This window comes from Mustela lutreola, chromosome 3 (genome assembly GCF_030435805.1).
Source record: "Mustela lutreola isolate mMusLut2 chromosome 3, mMusLut2.pri, whole genome shotgun sequence".
NCBI lineage: Eukaryota > Metazoa > Chordata > Mammalia > Carnivora > Mustelidae > Mustela > Mustela lutreola.
In genome coordinates this window covers 436,601-458,420 of record NC_081292.1, presented here as the reverse complement: position 1 = coordinate 458,420, position 21,820 = coordinate 436,601, and the positions used below count along the sequence as shown (strand labels likewise).

General features: G+C 64.9%; 1 protein-coding gene across 8 annotated transcripts; it reads right to left on the bottom strand.

Moving 5' to 3' along the window:
* Positions 1 to 1,493: 1,493 nt before the first annotated feature.
* Positions 1,494 to 19,047, bottom strand: LOC131826326 (tonsoku-like protein). 8 transcript variants are annotated; one of them, XM_059165412.1, is made up of 34 exons: positions 18,928 to 19,043; positions 18,737 to 18,832; positions 18,394 to 18,536; positions 17,581 to 17,764; positions 17,118 to 17,247; positions 16,750 to 16,921; positions 16,551 to 16,665; positions 16,170 to 16,315; positions 15,923 to 16,075; positions 15,583 to 15,708; positions 15,283 to 15,463; positions 14,131 to 14,213; positions 13,942 to 14,031; positions 13,557 to 13,629; positions 13,317 to 13,480; positions 12,893 to 13,031; positions 12,009 to 12,757; positions 11,837 to 11,913; positions 11,289 to 11,445; positions 11,082 to 11,160; positions 10,267 to 10,568; positions 9,949 to 10,120; positions 9,097 to 9,272; positions 8,502 to 8,575; positions 6,322 to 6,931; positions 4,319 to 4,385; positions 3,682 to 3,710; positions 3,531 to 3,568; positions 3,212 to 3,301; positions 2,742 to 2,847; positions 2,541 to 2,642; positions 2,036 to 2,089; positions 1,862 to 1,953; positions 1,494 to 1,717 (listed from the first exon to the last, which is right to left on the bottom strand). In XM_059165412.1, exons 1-34 carry the CDS (start codon positions 18,950 to 18,952, stop codon positions 1,591 to 1,593), a joined length of 5,121 nt encoding a protein of 1,706 aa, XP_059021395.1. In that variant the 5' UTR covers positions 18,953 to 19,043; the 3' UTR covers positions 1,494 to 1,590. The 8 variants fall into 8 exon arrangements, 7 of the variants coding, with proteins under 7 accessions (XP_059021395.1, XP_059021396.1, XP_059021398.1 ...); XM_059165413.1 differs by having other exon boundaries at positions 11,289 to 11,442; XM_059165415.1 differs by having other exon boundaries at positions 12,893 to 13,016.
* Between the last annotated feature and the right edge of the window lie 2,773 nt (positions 19,048 to 21,820).

The following is a 21,820-nucleotide window of genomic DNA, read 5'->3' as shown; positions in this document are numbered from 1 at the left end:
GCCAGCTGTTGATCCTGCCCTCAACCCCCACCAGTCGCCTCTCTACCGTCTTTGCCTGGTAAGACCCAAGGAATGTGCACGCCACTGCTGGGAGCACCCTGGGGGCGCCCGGGGCTCCAGGTACAATCCCAAGGCCTCCCCTGGCCGCCCCACTCTCCCTGCCTGCTCTGCTGTCCTGACTGTCCCATGTGCAACAGCAACCTCCACCCGCACAACTCCATCTGAAACACTCCATGCCTGATTTGTTTTTTTTTTTTTTTTTTTTTTTTTTTTTAAAGATTTTATTTATTTATTTGACAGAGAGAGATCACAAGTAGGCAGAGAGGCAGGCAGAGAGAGAGGAGGAAGCAGGCTCCCTGCCGAGCAGAGAGCCCGACGCGGGACTCGATCCCAGGACCTGAGATCATGACCCGAGCCGAAGTCAGCGGCCTAACCCACTGAGCCACCCAGGCGCCCCCCTGATTTGTTTTTTAAAGATTGTATCGTATTCATTTGACAGAGATCACAAGTAGGTAGAGAGGTCACCCCAGAGGAAGGGAAGCAGGCTCCCCGCTGAGCAGAGAGCCCGATGCGGGGCTCGATCCCAGGACTCTGAGACCATGACCTGAGCTGAAGGCAGAGCCTTAACCCACTGAGCCACCCCAGGCGCCCCTCTACGCCTGATTTCAATGCCACAGACACCCAGAAACACGACTAGGAAAAGGAAAACTATGAGCTCTGGCAGGTCCCTTAGCCCATGCCAAGGTCTGGAGCCTTGGTCTTGTAGTCTGTGGCTGCCCGTCCATGGGGACCTGGGCTGACATGGCTTTGTGGTCTGTGGCTGCCCACCCGTGAGGATGTGGGCTGACGTGGTGCTGCAGGTAAGGGCGGCCCGCGGAGCTGCTATGACGAACGTGAGTAGTGAACCAGCTCCGGCCTTTGAAGGCCCACGTCCTCACCGGCAGACTGCAGCTCCCCCCGGCCCGGGCAAGATAGGTCGAAGGGGTCCTAAGGGACCCACCACTCCAGCCTTGCTCCTGATGGAGGACACCCTCTTCGGGACAGGACAAACTACCTCCCCCATCTGTTATCTACTGGGTCCCTGGTGACCCAGCAGGAGGACAAAGCCCTGCGCTGGCCTATGGCGTCTCCCAGGGTGAGGAGAGAGAGGAGGGGCAGCACAGCAGCCTCCGTCTGCAGCCAGCTGGGCCTCCAAATGCCCAGAGCTCTCAGATGAAGGGGGGGATGCAGAGGTGGCGGGCAGCTTCCCGTGTGGTCAGTCAAGCTGTACATGGCCCAGGTGAAGTCTCGCCTCTCTCCTGTTCGCCGAGTGCCCACTGGGGAGGCTGCGGGCCCTAACCTGGGGCTCAGAACCTGCCCTGACGAACGGGCTGTGTGTTCAGGGCCTACGTGCTCCAATGAGACAGGATGCCACCCTGCAGCCCAGAGGGAGCACAGGCAGGCCGTGCAGACCCACACAGACTCGGTCAGGGGAGAGCAGTTCACGAGAGCAGGGCGGTCAGAAAGGGTCTTTATTGTGGGGAGGGTGGGTTGAGACACCAGGGACGGGCACCCAGATGGAGCCACTCTGGGTGGCAAGACACAGGAGGACTATCCGGGGGACAGACGCGGCGCGCTGCAGCGCCCTCCCGGGGACCCCGGGCCGGGCGGCTCAGGCGTGCAGGAAGCGGTTGAAGGCGTTGTAGGCTGACTCCAGGTCGAAGAGCATCTGGCGCACCTGGGAATCGTCCAGCTCGTCGGAGGCCGACATGCCACTCAGGGTCTGCAGCCTGGGGGAGCACAGCGCTGAGGGCATGCGGGGGAGGGCCTTCACGGTCCCCAACAGAGGACAGAGAACAGGGGTCAGGGCAGGGCTCCTCACCACTGGCTCACAGTCTGGCGGCCCTCGAAGTCCGGGGGCAGGTGGCTCATACGATGCATGGTCTCCATCAGCTCCCGCAGGTCAGGCTGGATCTGTGGACGGGATGGCGGGCTTCCTGTACCGGGAGCCCTCCCCTGCCCACCGCCATGCTGCCCCCCCCGCCGGGGGCCCCACCTCGTCCATGGCACGGATCTCCAGGCGCAGCTTGTCCATCACCGTGATGAAGAGCTGGGGACGAGTGCGGGGGTGAGCCTGGGGCCGAGGGTGGGGGCCATCTGCAGGCCCACGCTAGCCCCCACCCAGCCCCTCTCGGGCCTCGAGAACTCCCTGGCTCCCTCCTCAACACTCTGGTTACTTGGGTCCCTGCTGCACCCGTTCCCACAGCCTGTGAGGTCCTCCACGTGCCACCTGGCCCACCTGCTGCTGTCCGTGGCCCCGCTTTGGCTGTGTGCCCCCCCAGGGCGGTGGGTGCATGGGAGCCCCGGCTGGGCTGACCCCGGGTGCGTCCAGGGAGGAAGACCTCCCCACCCCTTTTGTTCCGAGTTGTGGAGAGCCCTGCCCGATGGGTGTGAGCGCTGTGCAGCTCTAGGAGCCCTGGGCTTCCGTGGCCACGTGTGGCCGCAGTGGGCAGCAGGGGCCCTCCTGACCACCCCAGGCCCCGCAGGCGCCGAGGCCGCACCGAGACCACGTCGGCGATGCAGCGGTTCAAGTTGCCCTTGTCGTCTTTAATGGTGATGGGTCGGTCCTCCCGGATCCTCTCCATGGCGAGCGGGCAGTCCAGCTGAGGGGCAGAGCTGCTGTGGGCACTGGGGCTCCCAGGCCCGGCGCCCTCCCAACAGCTCCTCTCCCGACCCCCTGCTCCCTCGACCTGCTCACTCACACGGAACTTGCGGCAGAATTCATCAATGGAGCTGATTTCTGCGCCTTGAACCTGCCGGAAGGCGGCTTTGTACTGGACCAAGAGCCGGGAACACGCGGCGGTGTATCTAGAGAGAGGGCCAGGCTGCTGCCCTCAGCACCAGGCCGGCCCAGCCCAGCAGCCCTGCTCACCCTCGGCCCATCCAGACACAGGACAGCTCTCCCGGAGGGCTGAGTGGCAGAGCAGAGACGGGCCACTGAAGGCTGCAGCTTCCCTAGGAACCTAGACAAGAGCGCTGGAGAGGAGGAAGCAGAAAGGAGGGGGCAGCCCCCGCACGTCCCCCCAATGGCCCCCACACTGAAGTGAAACCACATGAACCCCCAGCCCCGGCCTCAGTGCCCTGTTCTTGCTTCCCGCTGAGCACCCGGGCCCCGGGCAGAACACGCCTCCCAAGACCGGTGCTCAGGACAGGTGCAAGGACAGAGGCTCACTCGTTGGGGGTGACGCAGTCCTTGATGTAGGCCTTCTCCAGGGCCTGCACCGTCTTCACTACGGCGAACAGCTCGGCCATGTTGTCGTACCTGAGGGCAGTGTGTCCATCAGGCCATGGCTGCAAAGCCCCTGGCGCCCGCCGTTGCCAGGGTGAGGCTGTACTTGGGCACACCTGGCAGAGGCTCCTTGGGGACTTTCTGCAGCCTGACCCCATGTCCTCCTGACCTCAGTGCGGGGGTGGTTTGGAGGCTACGGGACATGACGTGCGTGTGGTGGGGGGCGGGGGCACAGCATGCATGTGGTGGGGGCTGGACTCACTTCTCCCGCTCCCGGGCATTCTTGTACAGCTTCACTTCCTGTCGGCGAGAGGAGGCAGTGTCAGCAGGACCGCGTGGCCGCAGGGTCTTGGTGGGGCTCACACAGGGTCTGCTCTTGGCCGGTGCTGGCCAGGCGGGCGTCCGCCACTCACCTCGTAGAGCTCCGGCTTGTTTCCAGGCGCTGCAACAGAGCAGAGAGTAGGCTGACCGCCACGGCGATGCCAGGGGGCTTGTCCACTGGCCCTGGCCCCGACCCTATTCCAGCGGCCCACAGAAGGGCTCACTCCATGAAAGGTCCCGAGGAGCCCAGAGAGAACCGAGGGTGGGACTCTAATTTCCGCACGCCCCGTCTGTGGGCAGGGAGCTCCAAGCAGAAGATGATCCACTGAGGTCAGGAGGCCACACATCAGGCCTGCCCACCCCCACCCCCCATTGCTCCTCAGCTACCTCCCGCTGAAGCGAAGCGACCACACCTTCCTTATGGTATAGTGAAAGGACACATATGACATCTGTTACAGGCTTTGTGACCTTTCCCCTGGCTTGACTCCAGGATGCCCCTCACCCCCACCCTGAGGTTCCTAGCGCAGTGAAGTCATTATCTCTGTTCCCAGCTGGCCTCGCCTGGAGGTCTCCTCTGGCACCCCTGGGGATGAACGGCACCAGAGCCCAGCCGCCCACTGAGGCTGTATGGGGGAGACACTTACAGATCTCCCCACGACCCCTGGCCTCTGCAGCAGAGGTGAAAGCTTGGCCCTTTGGGTCCCTGGGCTCACCCCGGGCCCCACTCACCTCCGATGCCCGGAGTGGCTGGGATCCCGTGAAACATCCTGCAGGCTCCGGTGGCCACAGCAAAGACCTAAGGAGTACAGCCAGCGCCAACTTGAAGGTGACCTCGAACACTCCTGGGCCTCACGAAGACTCTCCCAGCCCACAGCAGTCAGGTGAGAAACACGGGCCACAGGAAACTGACAGTCCCATGAAGAACTGCTTTTTTGCTCTTTTTCTCGGTCTTCCCTTGCTAGGCTCTGCACCCCCCTTTGCACATGCCTTACAGTGCAAATAACATCTGTCCTCACTAGTCAAGGTCAAGGAGTTAATGATTTCTTTGTGGTCTCCCAGCATAGTAGATAACTTCCAAGAAGTGACTGGGTGAGGCTGTCCTGTGCCTGTTCCATCCACAGACTCTAGACTCTGTGACGCCAAGACCCCCTGGTCCAGGGACTAATTGATTTATGGAGAACACCTGGACACTTACCTTTGTTCTGGGCAGTGCCTGGATACCTGAGAGGATATATACACCAGACCCCAGTCCTCAGTAAAAACCTCAGACCCCAAGCAGAGAGACTCACTCTTCTCTCCTTTCTGAGTTTCCCAGAGGCTCCATACAGCCTCTCACTTACACACTCAGTAAACTGCTCTCACTTCCTCCTGGCTCATGTCTGGTTCTGCGTCCTGTGTGAAGGCAAGGGCCCTTTTGGCGGGTCCTGCAGGACCCCTCTGGGCCCTCAGACCTGGCTGGCCTACGTCATAGTGATGAACACACATAGCACTACCCACGGTGGTGGGAACACAGGCTCTGCCTGAGACTGTCAGGACAAAGTGGGTGCAAAAGCGCATCTCAGGACAGCAGGGCAGTGGCAGCAAGGGGTCAGGGCTCCTTGACCGCTACTGGGAGCCAGGAGAAAGATGAGAAGGTGGCAGCTACCAGAAGACCTGGGGAGGAGCCGTTGGGCAGAGAGAACAGCACACGTAACTCGTAAATCATAACTCGAGGCCTTTACAGAGAAACAGATAGAGGAGCAGACCCGTGGGGAAGACGGAGAGACGGCAGGAGAGCGCACAGCCCCACAGGTCAAGAGAGGGTGTGTGAGGTTCACACCAACAGGGCAGAAGCTACCGAGGGGCTGAAGTCAAGCTCTCGAGGCTCCCAGCCACGCAGTGGGCCGAGAAAGAGAAGGCAGGAGGCCCCTGGGAGGGTCCTGCCCCCTCAGGAAGCTGCTGCAGGGGCTGGAGCCAGTTTGACACGCGCTGGACACGAACCCACCAGGCCCACTGAAGTATCTGAAAGGGGACGTTAGTTAAAAAGGAATCAAGAGCGATACCCCTGTGCCTGGCCCGACCACCATAGGGTGCCCCTACTGCCCACTCCTAGGGAGCTGGAGACGCGGGAAGAGGAAGCGGCCGCAGCAAAGCGCCCGCCGGGGTGGGTGTGTGCAGGCAGCCGAAGTCGGAGAGGCCCAGGCCAGCCGGGCTGACCCGGGACTCTGGGGCTGGGCGGGTCCCACGCGGGGCGACCAACAGGGAACGGAGAGGGCGAGCGGCGCGGCTGGCGCCCGCGGAGGCCGGGAACGGGGGCGGGGCGGGGCGGGCAAGGAGCGCGCGTGCGAGGGAGGGTGTCGTCTGGGAACGCGGATGAGGGACAACAGCCCCCGGGCGGCGGCGGAGACTGTCCAGCCGTCGTCCCGGGAGCTCGGGAGGACCGGGCCCCAAGAGCGGGGGCGCAGCGAGCGCCCGCAGTTCCACGGGGCAGTCCACTCGGGCGCGGAAACCGTGCGGCCCGCGGGCCGAGAAGCGAGTGTCCCCACGATGCCCACGCCCGGTCGCGATCCACCGCCTGGCAGCTCCCGGGTCCGCGCGAGCAAGGAGGCGCCCCCAGCGCGGCGCACCCCGGGGCCCCGGCCTGGCTCGGGACCGGGACGCGGGAGTCCCCCGGACGGCTGCGTACGGGCCCTCCGCGGCGTGACGGCGCCCGCGGCCCTTTCCCCGCCCCACGCCCCCCACCAGCCCGGTACCTGGGCCGACTCGGCCGGTCGGGGACACGGCGCCGCGGTGCGCGCCCCGGATCGACCGCTCGGCGCTCCCTTGTACGCCTGCGCCTGCGCACGCACGGCCCGCCTCCCCCACCCAGCCCCGGCAATCTGCGCTCGATCCCCAAGGTCTGCGTCTGAGCGCACCTCCCCCCAGTCGACGAGCGCGCATGCGCGTCCCCACCGGCTGGGCCCCGCCCCCTGCGGGGAGGGGCTCGGGCAGGGGGAGGCGGGCTTCGTGCCCCCGCGGCCTCCGAGTGCCCGGAGCTGCCCTCCCGTCCCTGCCGCAAAACGAACCCCGCCTTCCGCCCCCCACCCGTCTTTCAGGCAGCAACAGGGGCAGCAGCAGCGTCCGTTTATTTGAGGCGTTGAGGGGAGGGGGCCGGGCAGCGCCCCCGGGGTCACAGGCGCCTGAAGAAGAGCTTGGACCCTCGGTCCAGTGTGCACGCGCCGGGGCCCGGCCGGCCGGGCGGCAGCTGGCGCAGGGCGGCCCGGTCGTCGGGGGAGAGGCGGCGGCTGCACAGCTCCAGCTCCTGCACCCGTGCGGTGATCTCGCGCCAGAGGCCCAGGCGCAGGGGGCCCTGGACAGCACAGCCTGCAGAGGGGAGGCGGGAGCGGGGCTCAGGGAGCTGGAAGCCTCTGCGACTCCCGTGCCTGTGTTCTCTTCTCTGTGCCCGGGCGGCCCCCCCCCGGGAGAAACGCACTTCCTCTGAGGACAGGAGGGCCACAGCACAGGGCGTGGGCAGAAGCCCAGGCGAGGCCCAGAATCACTCTAGGAAGGGGTTCGTGGGCCCTTGTCGGAGCCAGGGGTCGCGCAGGACGGTCCCTGGCTCAAACATACAGGCAGTCACGTGCATGCCACTTTCTAGGACGATGCCTGGATTTCCGTCCATAAATGGGCACAGCAGCGGTGCCTGTGGGTCTCCAGAGGCCACTGAGCTGTCAAGGTCTGAGCTCCAGGGAGCCCAGAGTGCCCAGTGGGCTCAGGACCCTAGGGAGCTAGGGGGGAGGATGGGTCCAGATGCTGGTGTGCAGTGGGGGATGAGGAGCAGGAAGAAGCCAGGGGTTCCCTGTGTGGATGCCCACTCCCGGTCCCTGTCCTCCTGGAGGGCAAAGCCTGGACTCTCCAGCCCCAGGCCCTAGCTGGATGTACGGGCTACCAGGAGGGCCGTTCACCAAACAAGCATCTCCTGGCATCATCTTCAAGCCAGCTCGGTAGGGCACTGTGCCTGGGTGTGGCCAGAATGAGAACAAGCTAAGACACTACAGGCTGGGAAAGTCAGGGTCCCAGCAGCCCCTGCCAGGAAGTGGGAAGGTCCCTTGGTGGCAAGGTTTTGCCATCCTGACCTAGAGCTCCTTCCTCTTGCCAAGGTAGTTAGGAAATCCTCTTGGAAGGGGTCCAGCCCTCCAGTCACCATGGTCTCGGAGGGTCAGGCTGAGCGGGTTAAAACCAGAGATCCCATGTTCCTCCTGCCCCACTGTTTTAGGAGCTGGGCTCACACCCCCTTTGAGTCACATGGGTCACTGTCCCCCACTGTGTCAATCTCAGGGGACCCAGCCCTCCTTTTGCCATCTGGCTGGTGGCAATGACAGCCTATTTAGAGGAGGCACCTGGACCTTAGGTAGGTTCACCTGACAGGCCAAGGAAGCTGAGGCCTTGGGGCCGCATCTGGAGTGCAGACAGGAGCTCCTCCAGACCCACACAGCTGACGTCCGGGTTGGCAGACAGGTCCAGTGACACAAGTGAGGGGCAACATGGAAGGCACCTGCAGTGGCGGGAGGGAGGGGCCCCCAGCGCCAGAGAAAGCTGCCCCAGACCAATCGCAGCCCAGGGAGCCACAGGCCAGGCCCCACAGGCGCAAGTACTTCCCCCACGCTAGCTGCACAATGCCACGGCCCAGGCCTGGGAATGCCTGTCTGGCTCGAGGGCCCAGCACTCCCAAGAGCCATTTGAAGCCGGAGGGTCAGGAGTTGCCCCTGCATGGGTTGTTGCACAAAGGGTGATGGGAAGGCTCTCCTGCAGCCTCAGGGGCGTGGCGAGAACCGGAGGCAGGGCTGAAGCGGGAAGGAGCTGGGTCCTGGGACACACTTGGGGGAGAGCTGGTGCCCTTTCCTTGCCCGACCCAGCTCCGCCCGGGTTTGGGCTTGAGATCAGACCCTATTACCTGCTCAGGTCTCTCACTGCCTTGTCGTCCAGATGGTTTGCAGACAGGCTCAGGTGAGCTAGAGTGCAGCCTTCCTAGACAGAGCAGAGGCCCGAAGGGGGCTGGGCTGAGTGGGGCGCCTGCCCTCCCTGTTTCCCAGTAGAGGCCCCACATGCAGGTCAGATAGCTTCCTTCGTCCCTGGGAACAAGGGGGCAAAGTCTGCCTGACTGCCCCTGCATCAGAGGGGGCCCTCTGATTTGCAGATCACAAGGACACACCTCCCCTTCCAGGGGTAAGCCACACTTGCCCGTGAAAATCACGGGCACCAGACCCACAGGGAGGAGCCAGGGGAGAGAGCCCTGGGAGGCCTGGCAAGGCGTTGGGACCTGTCTGGGGCAAGGAGTCTGCCCTGGGTCCCGGGCACCCTCGCTGGCCAGGAATTCAAAGCCTGAGGCAGGCAGCTAGCTCTCCAGAAAGGTTCTCCCACAGCTTTTCCTCCTCAAGGCACCACCCCCTTCCCAGGCCACTCCCACCCCTGCCTGGTATCTGCTGTGGGACCGCAGGCTGGATGGCCCAGGGCTGTCTGCTTCAGCAAACCCCCTCAGCCAGACATACCTTGGCCAGGTATCTGACCACCGGCTCCACGAGGCCCGAGTCACTCTTGTCGGCTGCCACAGAGCTCAGCTCCAGGCGCTGGAGGGTATGGGCAGGCAGGTTCTGCAGGGCGTGGGCCAGGGCGTCGGGACCCAGGATGTTGTAGGACAGAGACAGTGTCTTCAGGTGCTTGGCATCTGCACAGGGGACCAGAACCTGTCAGCCACACACGACGGCCAACCCAGCTCAGCTGCAGTCCCAGGCCCCACGCCCTCACGACCCCCAGATGAAACTATCATCCTGAGATTTCGGTGCAAGCGGAACTGGAGGAACTTCTGTCCAGGGTGTCCCAGGCAACGAGAGACGGGGCCACTCCTCAGTCCATCTTCTCCCTGACATCCCTGGGCCACCTGCCTCCCCATACCTGAGACAATTCGGGCAACCCAAGACAGGCCCTGGGCCTGGAGGTCTGTGCACCATCCGGTGGGGGCTGGGAACGCCATCTGCTGCCCAATCCCACGTCTCCTCTGCTGTTGTGCTCATGTCTCTGAGCCCTGAGCCCTACCTCCTGGCCCACCACTTCTGCAGAAAGGCCCCTAGAGGACTACCAGTTCCCAGTTTCTCTGTACTGGGACTGGGGTTCTCTGCAGCCTCAGTGTGTCTACAAGAACACTCAGGGCTGGCGAGAACACCAGGACTATGACGGTGGCCTACGGCATGTCCTAGGGGAATGCCCAAGCCCAGGCAGGCCCAGCACGTCCAGTGATGTGCTCTTAGACAACAGGCTCTCTGGCTCAAGGCCCTCTGTGCCCCTGGACATGCCCTTCTGATGAAAACCGGAACCCTGGGACGTGGACGTGCCCGTCAGCTTACCTTGGAAGGCACTACCTAGGGCTGCCTGGTGGCTCAGGAAGAAGCTGGGGCCGAAGCCACAGGCCTGGAGATGCAAGGTACTGAGTGAGGGGCAGCCCTGCAGGATGGATGCCAGGGCCCAGCCACAGCCGTCCCCAAGGGGGTTCATGCTTAAGTCCAGCTCCTGCAAGTTCTGTGGAAGACACAGGCCCCTCTGGAGGATCTGGTCTCCTTGGTGTCCCCGAACAGGCTGGCGGCTCTCTCCCAAGTGCACCTTTCCACCCGATGATAGGCCAGATGCCAGCCCTAGTACCAACCCGCTGCTCCCCACGCCTCTACCTGCAAGATGGTCTGCCCCTGGAGGCCTGCGGCAAGCTGGCGCAGGCCTTCGGATCCCAGGTGATTGGAGGACAGATCCAGGAGCATCAGGCTGGGCATGGTGCCCAGGGCAGCCAGCAGCTCGGCGGCACATCCGTCCCCCAGCCGGTTCCCTGCCAGGTGCAGCTCCCGGAGCGCCGTGTGAAGCTTGAGGGCCCGCAGCAGCGGGGTGAGCTGGGTCTGACGCAGGGCCAGGGAGCCCACGCTGAATGAGGGGCCGGAGCCCTGGAGGTCCATAGCCTGCAGCACCTGTGGGTGCTCCTCTGGGCGGGGAGGGAGGGGGTGTCACCAGCGCCAGAATCTGCTGCTCTGCCCTGGGAGTCCTGGGGACCCCATCAAACATCCCTCCGACTTGTGAGCCTTGGGACACCCACCAAAGGGACCACAGAGGCCACTCCCACATGCCTGGAGACCCAGCATTGCAGGAGACCCAATGCCGGTGGGTGCCACTGACCTCTCTCTGCATTCTCACGCCCTCCTGGGCAGGGCCCTAACCTCTGCCAGGCACCCCACATCTCACAGTGCCCAAGCCAGGCTTCCTTGGAAAGCTGCCCTAGGCCTAGCCTCCGGTGGCTCTGCTGACTCTACACCGTGCACCGCCAGCAGGACCAACCTTCCTCCACCTGCCACCCACAGTGTGGGCACTGGGTAGAGGAGGAGGGAGTATGCCTCTCTGGCTAGCCGTCTGGGGCTCTGGATGGTAGGCCCCAGACCTGAGAGGGGCACAGGGATGTGCCTATCCGCCCAGGCCACCTCGAGCTCTCTTGGGCCCTTACCTTGTTCCAGGCTCCGGCAAGCCCTGCGGTAGCGATCAGTCAGTGGGGGGAGGTCCCATGAAGTGACTTCCGCCAATACCTGCAGAGCACTAGCAATAAGCAGCCAGAGGGGCCCCTGGGGCTGGGGCCTGCTCCGCGTGGGGCCGGGGCCCGCTCTGTGTGGGGCCGGGGCACGCTCTGCGTGGGGCCCAGGCCCCAACTGCTCACCTCCTCGTTGCTCTGCAGCACATCAGGTATGGGGTCCTGCGGGGCCAGCAAGGCTCCCTCCTTTCGCAAGACGAGCCTTGGCAGCAGCCCACAGGCCTGGCAGTAGCGCTGGGCAGCCTGCTCGGTTAGCCAGGCCACAGAGTGGGTCTCCCCGCTGCTGGCACAGAGGGAAAGCACAGCTGGCTGGGACACTGGGCACACTGAAGAAGGCCCCCATAGTCCTGCTGTCCCCGCTCTGGGTCTGTGGTTCCTTCATCAGTGTCCGCCCTCCTGGCCCTGCTCGGACGTGCCCGCGCCCCCAGCAGCCTGACACACTTCCAGCTCTTCCACGCTTTCCCTAGGGGCCACAGGGCTTGAGCCAACCCCTCCAGGGCCCTGCCTATGCATATGCAAGTCCCCCTGGCCCTGGTCTGCCACCTCTCCCCAGCCACAGCAGCGGTGACACCGTCTGAGAGGGCCCTCACTACCCGCGCCATCCGATATGCAAACACAAGGCTTCTCCCAGGGCCACAAGGGGAACAGGGACTTGGAGGGCAGGTGCTACTCACCCATGCGGGACGGGGATGAGGAACAGGCTGTCCTGCACGCGCACTCGCACGCGGATGGGAGGGGGCAGAGATGGACCCTGGTGGGTGGGGACATGGGGGGCGGCAACAGGCTGAGTCAGAAAACAGTCACCCACCCTCACCACCCACACTTCCGCCTGAGGTGTATACCCACCGGGGGCTGGCCTGTCGCTGGGCTGTCCCCACTGGGCCCTGAGGTCCTGGAGAGGTCAGGGCTCCGTGGAGGCTCTGCCGCTGGGCTGCCATCTCCCCCTGCCCCGCCTGGTGCGTTCCAGCTCCTGAGACGGGGCAGCCGGCTCTGCCTGGCCCGGGCCCGGAGCCCGTCAGGGCTCTTACTGCGGCCCGAGCCCGAGCCACGGGGACCGGGGCTGTTCCCACTGCCCTGGGGGTGGGGCCGAGAGCCATCCTGGCGGCTGCGGGTCAACGGGGAGTCGTCCTCCAGCCAGTCCCCGGCTAGACACTCCTCCTCCGGGATGAGCGCCGCCCGGGGCGTGGTGGGCTCCCCTGGGCCCCGCAGTAGGCTGGGCCCAGGGCGGCAGATCTGGGCACCAGCCACATCTCGGATGGCTGCCCGGGCAGCACTTGCTGCCACTGCCTCGCTGCCGCTGGGGTAGCCAGGCACCCCAGCTTTGGCCTGCTGTATGGGCACACGATGTCGGGGCCTCTTGTGGACGGGCCGGCAGGGTCCCGGGGAGTCCTCGCCCTCCGAGCTGCTGCTGCTGGCCAGCTTGGGCCTGCTCCTCCGAGGCCTGGCCACAGCTGGAACTGTGTGCCCTGGGGAAACCCTGGCATGGGCCTGAGAGTGCTCTGAGGGTTCCAGGCCGGGGCTCAAGGGAGGAGAGAGCTCAGGGTCGAACAGATGGTTCCGAGGAGAGGTGTGGGGGGCCGCAGAACTGTGGGGAGCTGCGGAGAGACAGAACGTAGCATGACGCTGCGCCCAATCCCGGCCACCCAGGCTGGAATGTCTGAGAAGCAGGGGCTAGGGGACTCGCAAGCTGGGGATGGGTTTCCCCAGGGGCACAAGAGACCTCTACTTGCCTTGGCCTGAGGAGGCCACTCGGAGAAGCTGCTCCATGGCAGCGGCCTTCGCTCGGGTCTCGCTGTCCAGATCCTTGCTGTACAGCTTCACCCACTGCTGCAGCGTCTCCCGTGGGCTGTGCCCCTGCATGGCCGCCAGCTGAGTGGGGTCAGCAGGGGCACCGCCCCGCAGCCTGAGCCCGCCCAGACCACAGCCCCCTGAGACCACAGACCCCCCACTATAGCCTGAGCCTGCCCGGACCACAGCCCCCCGCAGCCTGAGCCCGCTCGGACCACAGACCCCCACAGCCTGAGCCCGCTCGGAACACAGCCCCCCCGCTACAGCCTGAGCCCGCCCGGAACACAGCCCCCCGCAGCCTGAGCCCGCCTGGACCACAGCCCCCTGCAGCCTGAGCCCGCCCAGCCTGCGCTCCCCTCCGCTCACCTTTGCGGTTCGGAGCGTGACAGACGCTCCCCGTTCGATGAGGAGTTGGGCCACCTCAAAGTGACCGCAGTGGAGGGCGTCATGAAGGGGAGTGATGCCCTCACAGCCCGGGCCGCCCGGGTCATCAACCCGAGCCCCGTGATCCAGCAGGAAGCGCACGATGTCTATGGGCCAGGGGACACGAGCTAGCTCCCAGCCCTGATCGGCCCCCTCCCTAGGACGTCCTGGCCCCGTACTCACCCACATGCCCATAGTTGCAGGCCTCGTGCAGGGGTGTCCAGCCACAGTAGTCCCGAGGGTTCAGAGGGTGGCCCTGTGAACGAGGAGGAGAAGTCCAGCCTGGCCGTAGGGCCCTGAGGCTCCAGGAGGGCCAGGCCTGGGTCTGGGTCTCAGAGCCCAGAACGGGCCCCACGCCAGCCCTGCCCCAGATCCCAGCAAAGAGAGCTGGTCTGCATATAAGACACAGCATCTCAGGGAGGCCTCTGTAGGGGCTTGTGCAGGGCTGGCGCTCCCTCCAGCCCCACTGCCCTATGCCACCCCCTTTGCGGGGAGGGGGAACTATATACCCCAGGGCAAAGTCCCCGCTATGGCCCACAGGGGACCTCGAATGAGACGGCAGGCCCACCTGTCTTACGAGGTCCTGGACACGACCCAGACGGCCCTCGATGCAAGCGCGGTGCAGCAGAGTCTCCCCAACGTCATTGCGTCGGTTCCACTGCGGCCCGCCGTGCCAGGACAAGGAGCATAAGTGTGAGGGGACCAGGCGGCCCTGGCAAGCATGGGGGACCACACGCCGCCCCCACACCGTCCTCACCTTGTTCACCCTCGGCGGGCCCAAACAGCCCTGCAACTCCTCATCCTCCTCCAGCCGCTGGGACCCGCTCTCGGCATCGCCCTCTGGAACAGAGCCGAGACCACTCCAGGTAAGCCAAGCCCCAGAGCCCTCTGCCCTTCCAGGCCTGGAGGATGGAGGTCCGGTGCCCACAGCCACCCCACTGCCAGCCCTGCCTGTGGCTGTGCCCACCCACCGCCCTCCTGCCCACAGGGGTGCTCCTGTCCACCACGTGCTGACCTCTCACCCTGCGCTCAGACCCTGCTCTGGATCGTCCCAGCCCACATGCCTGTCCCCGTCCTGGGAAGCAGCTTTGCCAGCTGAAGTCAGGCTCATGTTAGGAACAGCGTGTCGCATGAGCCCAGGGGCCTTCTGCCTGTCCATACCCAGCCTTCCCCCCAGTACCTGCCTCCAGCTCACACCGCCTGACCCCACTCCTGTGCCTCTGGTCCTTGTAAGAACCTTCTTCTTCATGCACTCCTGAGTGGTGTCACTTGAAGTTCCTGCTTTGGTCCTCTGACTCCTGTGGCTCCCCACAACTGCACGGCAGGGACACCCAGCCTAACCTGCTTCTAAAGCATGGCACAGCCTTCCCACCACCCTTGGCTTCTCGCTGAGAGGTTCTGGAAGCCACTCAGGTTCAAAACTGAAATGATTCCTCCTGGCCTGAGGGACAGGTCTCCAGCCCCGCCTCTCAGCCAGAAGCCAGGGGCCTGCCTGCACCCACCACCTGGGCTTCCAGCCCCAGCCCGCTCAAGGCCACCCCTCGAAGCCACTTTCCACGGGGCAGCCCACGCCAGCCTGGGCACGGCAGCCCATGTGTTGTCTCCAGCCCCGTCTTGCCTGCCCTGTGCCCCCCCTCATGGTGCCATTTCTCCAGGTCTGACCTTGCAAGTCCCTCACTCGCAGACGCCCACTAGCCTTCCCGTCACCTGCTCCTCCAGGAGCCGCTCCAGCCTCTCTGCACACAGCTGTCTTCCGTCTACAGGCACTGAACACCTTTTCCGGGCGGGGCTGAACCCTCCTGTCCCCAGCCGGTGAGCAGCCCCCACAAGGGCCCCAGCCTAGGGCCCAGCCCGGAAGGCATCAGGGAGGAGGGGCCAGGGTGGCTGGCTCGGCTGCCCCGGGCCTCACCGCTCTCTGAGAGCTCCACGTCACTGAGCTCGGGAGTGGCCTCGTCCTCCTCTTCCTCCTCCTCCTCGTCCTCCTCCTGCTCTCTGGGCGCGCTCAGCTCCTGCAGGCTGGCCGCGGTGGCCGGGGCCGCCTGGGGCCGCAGCCTCAGCTGCACGGCATGGAGGTGCTGTAAGATCTGCCTCTGAAGGGCAGGGGACACCAGGCTCAGGGCCACAGGGCCACCAGACCCCCGCAGCAGGGGAAGGGGGGTGCAGAGCAAGGGCTGTGGGGACACCGTGCTTGGAGGTCGTCGCTTCGTACCTGGAGCTGGGGCCGCTGGGCCTGCTGGGCGCAGCTGAGAGCCTTCTGGAAGCATGGGGCCAGCTGCTCGTAGGCGTCTCCGGCCTCCTCCCGGGACAGCGCGATGTTTAACCAGGTCTGGGCCTCCTGGAGCAGGAGGAGGAAGGATGAACTTGGTGGCTGCCGCCCACCCCACTGAACCCCAGCCAGCGCTCCAGCTCCCCACCGCGGCACACACAGAACAGCTCCGGAAAGAGAATGCTTGTCCTGCCCTGCACTCGAGGGTGGCAGTGCTAAGGCAGAGCTGTGGGGGCCGACTCGGAGCCCCTTGCAGCCTGGGCCGGGTGCCATCACCACTCACCTCCAGAGCGTCCCCACCGCGCAGTCTCAGCTCCTGCTCGTAGTGGGACACGGCCCGGTGGTGGTCCTTCATGTCTCCCAAGGTGGTGGCCAGGGACACATGGATGACGGCCAGCTCAGGCCCTGGCCGGCCCAGCAGCTCTGCGATGTGCAGCTACAGAGACAGCAACGGCGAGGCCAGGCCTGCCTGAATCGTGCCAGCCTGGGCCATCACCACCCCTCCTCCCGCCTCGGCAGGGGAGGCACACCTGCTTCTGGTAGGCCTCAGCCGCCTTGGGGAAGTCACCCGCCTTGGAGAACAGGTCCCCCAGCTGCTCACAGATGCCCATGGCGCCCTGGGGGTCGCTGCCCTCGGCCTCCCGCAGCCGCTGCTGCAGCCGCACCACAGCCAGCACTGCAGGCAAGAGCTCCACATGACGGGAGGCACAGTGCGCCTCTGCCCAGACTGCCCCTTGCCAGCTGTGTGCCCGTCGGGGGGCCATCCACACTCTCCGTGGCCCCGCTCTCCCCTCAGTAACGGAGGGTGGCAAGAGAACGCAGCCCATGGGGTCGGGGGGGCAGGGAAAGCCTCCACACTGGTGCTGCCAGCTCCCCACCCCTTCTGGGGGACTTCAGGTCCCCGGGCTCACCGTATTTGAGGGTCCGGCAGACTGCCGCCTTCTGCAAAGGCGTCTGGAAGCCCAGCCTGTAGGCTTTCTTCAGGGCTCTCTTGGCAGCCAAAAAATCCCCCAGGTCTTGGAGGATCTGGGAAGGGGAAAGAAGGTGAGGCTAGCAGACTCCCCAGAGCCCGAGGTCCTCCGCAGGCTAAGCCCAGGGCCGGGAGGGCACCTGTGAGATGAGCACACAGCACTCGCTCTCCATCCGTTCCCTCCGCAGGACGCGGGCACACTCTCGGGCCCCCTCCAGGCAGCGCATGGCTTGGGAGTGCTGCCCTCGGCGCCAGTGGACGGCACCCAGGTTGTAGCGGGCGCGGAACAGATCCTCGAGGAGGTGGTTCTGCCTGCGGGTGGAGACCGGTGCTCAGAGCGCCGCAGGGATGGTGCCAGGGTGCGGACGCCAAGCCAAGCCTGCTCCTTCCCCAGCACGCGCCGCCGTGCTCTAGGCACGCAGGGGGGCTCCTCTGCTCACGGGAGACAGCACGGGTGTGGAGGGACGCCCTCTCACAAGGCTCCTTCCTCTGGGCACAGGGGACTTACTCGGCGAGGAAGATGCTCTTCCGGAAGTAGTCGTCGCAGGGGGCCGCCTGCTGCAGGCTGTCGAAAGTGAGCCCCAAGTTCAGGTAGAGTCGGGTCCTCATTTCACTCAGTTCTCGCTTGGCCAACGTCCCTGGAAGGTGCCCCCTCATTCGCACATTCAGGGGCTCACGCCCACATGGGGTACCAGCTCTGGGGCTGTGCAGCCTCTCCCCCACCGGTCTCCCAGTGTTGGGTGCCAGGGATCCTGCCACAGACGGGGCACAGGACAGAGCAGAGAGTGCCTAGACGGGAGGCTGTGAGGAGCATGGCCCATGTGTCTCCTCCTGGGAAGCTTCACAGACAGATCTCAGCCTGGCAAACGGAGGGCCCAGACTGGCAGAACCTGCCATACAGGGAGGCTGTGGGGCCCCCCAGTAGCTCTGGAGTCAGAGGCGGGGGGAGCTGGGTCTCCAGGACCACTCACCCTGCAGCTTCTCGTCCACAATAGCCAAGCTCTTCTCAAAGGCAGTCTGTGCCTGCAGCAAGGTATCCTGTGACTGGCAATGGTCATAGATGTCCAGGTAGGTGCGGCCAATGGTGGCCCAGGCCCTCTGCACCTCAGTGTGATTGGACAGAGAACGGGCCAGCTCCAAATGGCGATGCTGGTGCTACGGCGCAAAGGAATGGCTGTTGTGAGCCAACCCCCACCTCAGGCAAATCTCCTATGTACGCCAAACCCAGGAGGTCTCTACCTTTGCCCAGGAGAGTCCTCTACTCCCCCAAGTCCCCACAGAGCAGGCCAAAGCCGGGCTCCACATGTCCCATCTCTTCTATGCCAAGGGCTGCCTGTGGGGACGGTGAAGCCACACTCTGCCCAGCCAGTGTCGTTGTGAGGAAGACATGAGTGGGAGTCAGCTAGGCGCTGCAGCCGCACTCCCAGGACCAGAGCAGGCCCTTTGTGGACAGTAACAGCTGAAGTGTTACGTTCGAGAATGGTTGCGGGGAGCAGGCTCCTAGGACAGGCTATGATGTGCCTGCCCCAGGACCAGCCTACAGCCCCCTGGTGCAGGTGCCAAAAGGCCGAGAAGTGCGATTGGCGCAGGGCTGTCCGAAGAACAGGCCGTGTCCATGCGTGTCCTCCTCCAGCCAGAGGTCAGACGCTGAAGACTTGTGCTTCTCTCCTCAGAAAGGGACCGGCAGGAAGTGGGGACTCTGGAGGGCTGGACGTGGTTGCAAGGGGGGTGGGGGTGGGGGTGGGCCCTGGGCCCTGCCCTGCCCCTGCCCTGCCCCTGCCCACCTTCAGGGCGGCTGAGTAATCCTCCAGCTCGGCCAGTCGCTCCCCGATCTTGCGGTGGGCCACGGCGCAGCCCAGCGGGTCGTCGACGCTCTCCAGGAGCTGGAGCTCATGCTGGTGCTCTCGCAGGGCCTCTGCGTAGCGTCCTGGGCGGGAGGCACGGCAGGCTTCAGCCCCCGCCGGGCAGTCAGCCAGGGGCCGCGCGGGCGAGGCTGTGGCTGGCCCCGGGCTGTCCGCTCCGCAAGGTTCCCGGCCCCCCTCCCCGCCGCCGGTCCCGGTCCCCCCCCACCCCGCCCCAGCTGTCCCGGGCCCGGACCACGGCCCGGGGCGGCCGCGGGGCGCGCACCATGGCTGGCCAGGAGCTCCCCCAGCTGGTGGCAGAGGGCGGCCTCGTCCCGCAGCTGCCCGTTCCTCTGGGCCTTGGCCTTGGCCTTGCTCAGCTCTGCAGAGAGAGGGAGACGGAGCCGGGAGGCTGGGCTCCTCCGCTCGGGCGGGCCGGACCCGCTCCCCGCCCCGCGCCCGGCCCGGGACACTCACGGCGAAGCTCGCGCTCCACGCTCATGCTCCGGCAGCCGCGCGCGGGGCTCCGGACTTCCCGCGCGGAGGCCGCGGCCCCGCCCCAGGCCCCGCCCCCGCCGGGGCGGAGCCTCCCGGGAAATGTAGTCCTGCCGCCCGAAGCATCCTGGGAGCTGTGGTCCGGGTGGCGTCCTGATGGGAAGGGCGGTGAGAGAGCGGCGGGAGGATCCGCACCGCCCCAGCCCCCCAGGGCCGCGTGGGAGCTGCGCCGCACCCCACGCTCCCCCGCGGCCCCGCAGCCGCCCTTGGGGTGGGGTGTCCTGGCTAGTGCCCGCGGGCTGCCGCTAACCTCTCCCGCGCGCGCTAGCCCCGCCCACACCCGCGACCTTACCTGGGGGACGCGCCGCCTTCCCGCAGGAGGAGGTGGAGGGGTTTAGGGCCCCGGACTCCGGAGGACTGGAGAGATGCGCGGAGTCCAGCCCGCCCCTTTCACGGAGCCTGCGGAACGGCCGCGAAGGCAGCCACAGCGGCGTCCGGTTCGCGGACACAAACCCCCAGGGCTTGGCCGGGGAAAGGCGCGTGGACGTGTTTTCCAAAATGAACAGCGCCGAGTGCTTCCTCCTCGATGCACACGCACTGGCCCCTTGTGGGCGCGGTGCACCCGGGCCGCGACCTCTGAACGCACGTCCTGTCTCCCGCTTGGAGAGCCAGACACCTGCCACTCACGGCAGGTCCGGCCCTGGGCGCGGGGTACCGAGGCCGCGGTCCAAAGGCCCCAGAGGAGGGCCAGAAAGGGTGGATGGTGGATGCATTAATTTCTGTGGAAATCGAAACAGACCCAACAGGGTAGGCCCCGCAGGCCGTGACTGGACCTTAAGACATGTAGTGGAGGGAATGATGGGAAGCGTAGATGGGCCTCTGGGTCCGGGGAAGACTGCCCAGGGCCAGCGGCCAGGCTTCAGGGATGCGAGCAAGGCCAAGCCCGAGGAAGTTTAAGAGATGGGAAGTGGGACCCAGGTAACCCTCTTCTCTTGGAAGGGTAAAGCGCTCTTGGGTCCCTAGTTTGGTCTGGGGGTGGGGAGCTGAACAGGAAGGCCCTGAAACCAAGAGAGCTGCTTGGAAGGCTGGCTGGGGGAGTGTGAGGAGCACAGCCAGGGGCAAGGTGGAGCCGGGGATGGGGGTGGGCTCAGCTCCACAGGCCAAGGGCAGAGGGAGTCTCCCCAGGGCTGCTGGGAGCATTCAGCATTCACAAGACAGCCAGAGAGGACCCTGCTTCTCTCCGCCCACTGATCTGCCTATACTGGGCACAACTGAGCAAGGGCTGTAGGGGGCGAGGGGGTTTGGTGGTAGCAGCTTCTGACTCTTGTCCAGACTGCTGGCAGAGCCCATGAGGCCGGCTTCTCATTTAAGGAAACACAGACAAAACGTGGTTTGGAATTTTTTTGAAACCATAGTTACATACAGAAAATATCCAAAGAGAACACAGACCACAATAGTGACATGTAAGTCATTTCCCACAGTGATAAAAACATCTCTCTCACTTTACTCTTTAAAAAATTACTTTTATTATCTTTGCAAATGTCTCACTTGGGTGAGGCGAGGGATGTAGTGCCCAGAGGGGAGGGGTGATGGCTAGGACTGGAGGGGCCCCCGGGACTCCCCCACATCTGCCACAGTTCCTCCCCCTCTCTCTAGGTCAGGACACCAAGATGGCAAGGGGTCCTGGAGAAAGACCGCCAGTGTTTTCTCCTTTCTAACAACATGTAAATCAACCCCACCAGTGAGATGCCACAGGGAGGTTTATGGTGCCAGCTCCCAGGAGTGGCTGAGACGCACCACAATCGCCCGGGGTGTCTGTCTCGAGCAGCTGACAGCCTCAGCTGCTGAGCTGACCGTCACCGGGTGGGGGCCGTGCTGGGGACAGTTGCTGGGATGTATTACCACTCCTCCCGGGCACCCCCAGACACTTACTCCTACAAGGAGAACCTTGTGTGGGTGCTACTCTGTCCCCCGCACGCCCTTGGGCTGCCGGAAATATTGGGCTATGCGCCCGCAGCACCCAGAAGCCCCTGGTGTGCAGATCCCAGCGCACCTGCCACCCCCATCCCAAAGGGCTGCTAGACCCGGGGATGCAGAAACAGGGCTGAGGAGGCCCAGCCACGTACCTGACCTGCATAGACATCTGCTGCCTCCAACCCTGCCCCACTTGGGAGAGCCTTTGGGCACCACCCCTCTGCAGGCTCCGATCTCTCGTGCATGCACCCAGACAGGCAAGCCCAGCCTGTCCTGGCTCCTCAACCACATGGTCACCCTGAAATCCAGAAGCTCTAGAGATGGTGTCCACCCCTGAGAGAGGCTGAGATGCGATGACACAGCACCATCTCCTCTACACACGAGACCTGGCACACAGCACTCGGAACGCCCTCTTCCATGCCTGCCAGGTAGGGGGCAGCCCCCAAGGGCAGTGGGACTCATGCCAGGGGGTGCCCCCAAGGATGTGCTGGGGGGCTGGGGAGGATCTTTCTTTGTGGAGGGTAGGAAAGCAAGCATAGCACCTCTGGGTGCCCTCAGCAGCCAGGCACAGATGGCCTTGCAGGAGGGGTTCCCTTATGAGCCCCGTGCCCTAGGCTGGAAACGGGAGGCGAAGCAGTCTTCTCAGTATAACTAGGCCAGCTGCCCCCGGGGAGGAACTGGCTCAGAGGGCTGCCTGGGCTAGGCACTGGGATGAAGCTGTCAATACCCCAGGATTCCCTGCCTCCATTTCTCAGCTTCAGAGCTGGGAGGGGGAGGGACGGAAGAGCCACGCAGGCCTGCGGCTCTGCACTCTTGCTGCCTGGGTTCCCCTGCATGCTGAGCCGACTCGGCCCGGGAAATGGGGAGGTGGGGAGGTGGGGGGGAAGGACTGAAGCACGGG